A 7,886-nucleotide genomic window follows, 5' to 3' on the forward strand; every position below is an offset into this window, starting at 1 on the left:
CTCAATAAAATCCATCTTTACGGACTCGTTCCGTTTTTGACAGTATTCTGCCTTTTATTTCGCATTGCCTCTTTTGCTATGTTGGATGAATTTGTTTGATCCATTAATGTCCAGTAGCTTTATGCAATGTCCAGAAGTGTTAAGAATGATTGTGTCACCTCTGAACATGTTTATTTTTATTGTGCACTAACCCTCTAATGAGTTGTTTCGAGTTTGGTGTGAAGGAAGTTTTCAAGGATCAAGAGAGGAGAATGATGCAATATGATCAAGGAGAGTGAAAGCTCTAAGCTTGGGGATGCCCCGGTGGTTCACCCCTGCATATTCTAAGAAGACTCAGCGTCTAAGCTTGGGGATGCCCAAGGCATCCCCTTCTTCATCGACAACATTATCATGTTCCTCCCCGAAACTATATTTTTATTCCGTCACATCTTATGTACTTTGCTTGGAGCGTCGGCTTGTTTTTGTTTTTTGTTTTGTTTGAATAAAATGGATCCTAGCATTCATTGTGTGGGAGAGAGACACGCTCCGCTGTTGCATATGGACAAGTATGTCCTTAGGCTTTACTCATAGTATTCATGGCGAAGGTTGAATCTTCTTCGTTAAATTGTTATATGGTTGGAATTGGGAAATGCTACATGTAGTAACTCTAAAATGTCTTGAATAATTTGATACTTGGCAATTGTTGTGCTCATGTTTAAGCTCTTGCATCATATACTTTGCACCCATTAATGAAGAAACACCTAGAGCTTGCTAAATTTGGTTTGCATATTTGGTCTCTCTAAAGTCTAGATAATTTCTAGTATTGAGTTTTGAACAACAAGGAAGACGGTGTAGAGTCTTATAATGTTTATAATATGTCTTTTATGTGAGTTTTGCTGCACCGGTTTATCCTTGTGTTTGTTTCAAATAACCTTGCTAGCCTAAACCTTGTATCGAGAGGGAATACTTCTCATGCATCCAAAATCCTTGAGCCAACACTATGCCATTTGTGTCCACCATACCTACCTACTACATGGTATTTCTCCGCCATTCCAAAGTAAATTGCTTGAGTGCTACCTTTAAAATTGCTATTCTTCACCTTTGCAATATATAGCTCATGGGACAAATAGCTTAAAAACTATTGTGGTATTGAATATGTACTTATGCACTTTATCTCTTATTAAGTTGCTTGTTGTGCGATAACCATGCTTCTGGGGACGCCATCAACTACTCTTTGTTGAATATCATGTGAGTTGCTATGCATGTCCGTCTTGTCCGAAGTAAGAGAGATCTACCACCTTAATGGTTGGAGCATGCATATTGTTAGAGAAGAACATTGGGCCGCTAACTAAAGCCATGAATCATGGTGGAAGTTTCAGCTTTGGACATATATCCTCAATCTCATATGAGAACACTAATTGTTGCTACATGCTTATGCATTAAAGAGGAGTCCATTATCTCGTTGTCCATGTTGTCCCTGTATGGATGTCTAAGTTGAGAATAATCAAAAGCGAGAAATCCAAAATGCGAGCTTTCTCCTTAGACCTTTGTACAAAGTGGCATGGAGGTACCCCTTTGTGACACTTGGTTAAAACATGTGTATTGCAATGATCCGGTAGTCCAAGCTAATTAGGACAAGGTGCGGGCACTATTAGTATACTATGCATGAGGATTGCAACTTGTAAGATATAATTTACATGATACATATGCTTTATTACTACCGTTGACAAAATTGTTTCATGTTTTCAAAATAAAAGCTCTAGCACAAATATAGCAATCGATGCTTTCCTCTTTGAAGGACCTTTCTTTTACTTTTAATGTTGAGTCAGTTCACCTATTTCTCTCCACCTCAAGAAGCAAACACTTGTGTGAATTGTGCATTGATTCCTACATACTTGCATATTGCACTTGTTATATTACTCTATGTTGACAATTATCCATGAGATATACGTGTTACAAGTTGAAAGCAACCGCTGAAACTTAATCTTCCTCTGTGTTGTTTCAATACCTTTACTTTGACTTATTGCTTTATGAGTTAACTCTTATGCAAGACTTATTGATGCTTGTATTTAAGTATTATTCATGAAAAGTCTTTGCTTTATGATTCAGTTGTTTACTCATGTCATTACCATTGTTTTGATCGCTGCATTCATTACATATGTTTACAATAGTATGATCAAGGTTATGATGGCATGTCACTCCGTAAATTATCTCGTGTTATCGCTTACCCTGCTCGGGACGAGCAGGAACTAAGCTTGGGGATGCTGATACGCCTCCGACGTATCGATAATTTCTTATGTTCCATGCCACATTATTGATGATATCTACATGTTTTATACACATTATATGTCGTATTTATGCATTTTCCGGCACTAACCTATTAACGAGATGCCGAAGAGCCGCTGTCGTTTTCTGCTGTTTTTGGTTTCGTAAATCCTAGTAAAGAAATATTCTCGGAATTGGACGAAATCAACGTCCGTGGGCCTATTTTTCCACGAAGCTTCCAGTAAGTCCGAAGGAGAGACGAAGTGGGGCCACGAGGCGGCCACACACTAAGGCGGCGCGGCTCGGTCCGGGCCGCGCCGGCCGTTGCGTGGGGCCCTCGTGTGGCCCCCCGACCTGTCCTTCCGCCTACTTAAGGTCTTCGTCGCGAAACCCCCAGCACCGAGAGCCACGATACGGAAAACCTCATCGAGACGCCGCCGCCGCCAATCCCATCTCGGGGATTCTGGAGATCACCTCCGGCACCCTGCCGGAGAGGGGATTCATCTCCCGGAGGACTCTTCACCGCCATGGTCGCCTCCGGAGTGATGAGTGAGTAGTTCACCCTCGGACTATGGGTCCATAGCGAGTAGCTAGATGGTTGTCTTCTCCTCATGTGCTTCATTGTCGGATCTTGTGAGCTGCCTAACATGATCAAGATCATCTATCTCGTAATTCTATATGTTGTGTTTGTCGGGATCCGATGGACGAGAGAATACTATGTTATGTTGATTATCAATCTATTATCTATGTGTTGTTTATGATCTTGCATGCTCTCCGTTATTAGTAGAGGCTCGGCCAAGTTTTTGCTCTTAACTCCAAGAGGGAGTATTTATGCTCGATAGTGGGTTCATGCCTCCATTAAATCCGGGACGAAGTGACGTAAAGTTCTAAGGTTGTGGATGTGTTGTTGCCACTAGGGATAAAACATTGATGCTATGTCCGAGGATGTAGTTATTGATTACATTACGCACCATACTTAATGCAATTGTCTGTTGTTTTACAACTTAATACTAGAAGGGGTTCGGATGATAACCCGAAGTGGACTTTTTAGGCATAGATGCATGCTGGATAGCGGTCTATGTACTTTGTCGTAATGCCCAATTAAATCTCACAATATTCATCATGTCATGTATGTGCATTGTTATGCCCTCTCTATTTGTCAATTGCCCGACCGTAATTTGTTCACCCAACATGCTATCTTATGGGAGAGACACCTCTAGTGAACCGTGGACCCCGGTCCATTCTTTTATACTGAAATACAAATCTCGTTGCAATACTTGTTTCTATCGTTTTTCGCAAACAATCATCATCCACACTATACATCTAATCCTTTGTTACGAGCAAGCCGGTGAGATTGACAACCTCACTGTTTCGTTGGGGCAAAGTATTTTGGTTGTGTTGTGCGAGTTCCACGTTGGCGCCGGAATCTTCGGTGTTGCGCCGCACTACATCCCGCCGCCATCAACCTTCAACGTGCTTCTTGGCTCCTCCTGGTTCGATAAACCTTGGTTTCTTTCTGAGGGAAAACTTGCTGCTGTGCGCATCATACCTTCCTCTTGGGGTTCCCAACGAACGTGTGAGTTACACGCCATCAACCGGCATCGTCGGGAGCCTTGTCTGGGTTCTTTGATGCTGATTCGACTGGTCGTCCGGATGACCGGCGACAAACGGGGGGACATGCATTGTTCCTTGGTCCTAACTTGATCGACTACAGTGCTCGTAAACATACATTTGTAGCATTGAAGCTGAGTACAAAGCAATTGTAAATGCCATAGCTGAACTTATTTGGATACAGTGTTTGCTCTGAGAGTTGGGGATCACTCAGGATCAGCCACCAGTCCTTTGGTGTGATAACATCGATGCTACATACCTTTCTTCAAATCCGGATATTTCATGCCCAAGCGAAACACATCGAAGTTTATTATCACTTTGTTAGGAAACGTTTTGCACAGAAGCTACGGTATTCTAGCACTAGAAGCAACAATAAAACCACCACCGGGACAACACATAAACTCGAGTCTCTCTAAAAGTCACGCCTCCAAGAAGGGAACATTGCACAAGCGTCGCCGTTGCCCGATCAAAAGATCTTTGGTGTTCAGCTTGAAGATAGTCCCTACTCTCAAAACAATGCCTTCAAGAAGGTCATTGCCAGACACAATCAATTAAGGTCAGGCCTTAAATTTTCACATCGATAGGTAAGACTCTGAACTTCACGTGTGTTGCCGCCCCCACTTAGATACTGTTGCTGCGACATCCGGAACACCAAGAAAGTCCATCAACATCAGAGAGGCTCGAACCTCCATTGCTAGTCCTCCAATCTGGCCTTCGTGATATTCTCTGCCTCTGCTTTCACCATGGACCAGAATGTCATATGGTAGCAACACAGAATAGAGCTTCGCGCCACTCCCTCCAGAACCAAACGACTGGAATAAAAGCATGGGTGCACACAACCGAATACCAACCGATCCAACATACTCCAGGCATAAGGACACTGTTACATTCGCCGGCGGAGCCTCCGGAACTCAGCACTCCGCCCAGATGAAGAAGTACTGGCCTCAGGAGATCACCATCTTCGCAAAATTAGAACCCTAGGAAAACCACCTTTATTGAAGCCAAGTAAGCAGCAACCACGCCACCCGTCGGAAACCTGCAACATTCGCCGCACCAACCCCTACGAGCGGCCCAAAGGGTAAAGCCAACATCGAGAATGGGGGCGACCGAGCAGGGGCGATCCACATTGAAACCGGCCCAACCACGTAGGGAAGAGGATTGGGAAGGCGGCACAGGAAACACCTAGATCAAGATCTAGGGTTTCCACCACCAACCGGCCTAGCCATACCTCCACCGCTGGTCAGCGCCGCCGGGAGAGGACCTCCACCATCTTCCCGACCAAGGACGCCGCCCAGATCGCTGCTCCACGACGCATCCACCATCTCCACCCTAGCGGCTATGGCGGTTGTCCTCGGCAAGCCTCCCCCATGCCACCTTCGGCGGCTGGGCCCGCTGCCGCAATGGGGGCCACCGGTAGTGGTGGTGTGAAGGGCAGCGACGGGGGAAAACTTTTGCGACGGCGTGATGTAGCCCTAGGGGCGTGGTTATGCACTTGTGCTGCTGGAACGTCTAATTCGTCACGATGATGTACACCTATATAATGCAAAGGCCGACCCTGTTGGGAGTTGAGCCACCAAAACCCTAAAACGCTTAGTCTAATAACAGTGAGTAATAGTATTTTCCCATTGAATTTTCCTATACCCTGAATCACGCTTGTATGATCAACATACTTTGATTGTGAACCCAAACGAGAAAATGCATCATGCCGAGACATGCCGGCAGCCCAAAACCTAAACGGTGGAGATGTGGTAATGGCGCCGGGGGCCGACCCGCAAGCTTTCTGCGCAACCAAATCATGGCCTCCCCATTTCGAGCACGGACCACGCCGCCGAGCCGTGCCAAGCCAAAACATGCTTGCAGCATGCTACCTGTGGTCTGTGGATATGGATCGGGGAGGTGACAGTACAGAGAGAGAACATCATCGACGTGATAAGCACTTGAAAAACTCTACTCTCCGATCGTACAACATTTCTCATCGACGACTCAAAGGACAGACAGCGCACAGCGACGTACAAATACTACACAGTGACACACACATACACGACAAAATACGCTTCGACGTACACGAAAAAAAGAGCAGCCGTTCCCGATTAGAAAATCGCGGGAAGGTTGCTGAGCGGGAACAGGTCGCGCAGGTCCTGGAAGAAGTAGTCGTTCTCCTGCACCCCCGCCGGCGGCGGCGCGGCCCACGGCTCGCCGGCGTCCCACGAGGCCTCCTCGGCCGACGAGGAGGAGGGCTCCGCGTAGAGCAGCCCCGCCTGCGGCTCGAAGTCCCAGAAGCCGGTGCCGGACGAGTAGACCGGCGCGTGCTCGAACGGCACGAACTCGCCCAGCTCCTCCAGGGCCGCCAGGCCGCGGGTGGGGGCGTCACCGTGGCAGGGCTCGGAGTCATACGCCCTGTCCTCCGCGAGGGACGACATGGAGGGCACCTTGCGCAGCACGGAGGTCGGGGACGACGCCGCCTGCGAAGACTCCGCGCCGGACTCGTACCCGCCGCCGGCCGGCAGAGGAGGATCTTCCTCCTGGGCGCTCTCGGCCGAGTCCGTCGCAGAGGCAGAGAAGTTGGTGGTGGCGCCGGCGCCGCGGAGCTGCACGGCGGCGGCGTCGTACACGCGGGCCGCCTCCTCGGCGGTGTCGAAGGTGCCGAGCCAGACGCGCACGCCGCGCCACGGGTCGCGGATCTCCGCCGCGTACTTGCCCCACGGCCGCCGCCGCACGCCGCGGAACTTGGCGCTCTGCGCGCCCTTGTTGGCCGCCCTCTTCCGCGCCGCAACGGGGTTACACCCGCCGCCAGGGCCGGGCCGCCTCGACGAGCGGTCGTCGTCACCGGCGCTGCACAGCTCCGGCAAACCAGCTGCGGCGGCGAGGAGCGGCGCAGGGGCGGGTGGGAGCTCCCGCACCATCCTCCCCACCCTGCGGGCGCCGCGCGCCTCCTCCTCGTCGCTGGACGAGTCCGTCACGTCGGGGTCGTCCCACAAGATCCGCACCGTGCGCGACCGCGACATGGCAAGCAGACCTTGTTCTCTTCTCTCCACCACCACCACCGGAAGGCTCCCTCCCAAAACGAAGCGAGGCCTTCGACCTGACCCCAGCAGGAAAAGAAGGAAGCTAGCTGCAGCCTTAACCGCGCCGCGTCTGAGCGACGTGACGAACGAAGGACTGAACGGGTGGATCGGCGGGGGAATAAAGAGAGACCAAAGCTAGGGGCGAGGACGATGGGAGCAGAAGCGGGCGCAGGCTGGCCGCAGGGGTGAGGCAGTGGCCGTAATAAAGACGGGGTCTTTACCAAAGGGCAGCAGAAATGTAACGGCAGCGACGGGCAGCTCAAAGCAGTAAAGCCGTGCAGTAGTGTACGTCCGCGCCGGGATAATAACGGTTTTCGAACTGCGTAAACTTTGACTCAAAGCAGTACGAGCACTGCTCGGAGCAGAAGATAGTGGAGGGGAAGCGCGAGGAACAAGGACGGAGGAAGAAGAAGAAGGGAATGAGCAGAGAGTGTGCGGAGAAGGAGATGACTGGAGAGCAGCAGCAGCAGCAGGATTAAGCCTGCGATTGGGAAACGGTGAGGATGGGACGGGAGATTTGGGGGTTTGGAGAGGTTTTTGGGAGAGTGGAGTGGGCGCCGTCTCTCTTATAGGATCCCGCGACCCGACAGGCACTGTTGGAGCCCACGCCCGCGCCCGATTCCGCGGTGAAAGCGTGCCGTGGTTTTCAACTCCCGGGGCGACGCATTTTGTACGTCGAAATTGTTTGCGGGTGTCCGTTTGCGTCGTCTGGTGGACGCGAAAATGATCGTGAGATGTGAATTGTTCGTTTGTGTCGAGGGCTCGAGGCCACCTCAGCGATCCGATGAATTTTGGACATCCCAGCGTGATGTTTCCTTGCTCATTCTTTTTCTTTTTTTTGAAGAACTACCTAATTTGTACGAAAACAAGTTGAAACACAAAAACAACTAGCGCGAAAACAACTAGTACTGATTACTCGAATCGAACAAGTTTAAACATATTTAACATACAAACTAGAGAACAAAT

The 7,886-nt window shown here is 49.5% G+C and overlaps 1 protein-coding gene across 1 annotated transcript; it reads right to left on the reverse strand.

The window, feature by feature from the left end:
* Positions 1–5,945: 5,945 nt before the first annotated feature.
* LOC124681851 (pathogenesis-related genes transcriptional activator PTI6-like) lies at positions 5,946–6,860 on the reverse strand. Its single transcript, XM_047216632.1, has one exon. It carries the CDS (start codon positions 6,858–6,860, stop codon positions 5,946–5,948), a length of 915 nt encoding a protein of 304 aa, XP_047072588.1.
* Positions 6,861–7,886: the final 1,026 nt, after the last annotated feature.

This window comes from Lolium rigidum, unplaced genomic scaffold (assembly GCF_022539505.1).
Source record: "Lolium rigidum isolate FL_2022 unplaced genomic scaffold, APGP_CSIRO_Lrig_0.1 contig_57570_1, whole genome shotgun sequence".
Taxonomy (NCBI): Eukaryota; Viridiplantae; Streptophyta; class Magnoliopsida; order Poales; family Poaceae; genus Lolium; species Lolium rigidum.

Excerpts from the sequence above, each read along its gene's own strand:
- LOC124681851 (XM_047216632.1), bottom strand. The coding sequence starts at position 6,860 with ATGTCGCGGTCGCGCACGGTGCGGATCTTGTGGGACGACCCCGACGTG.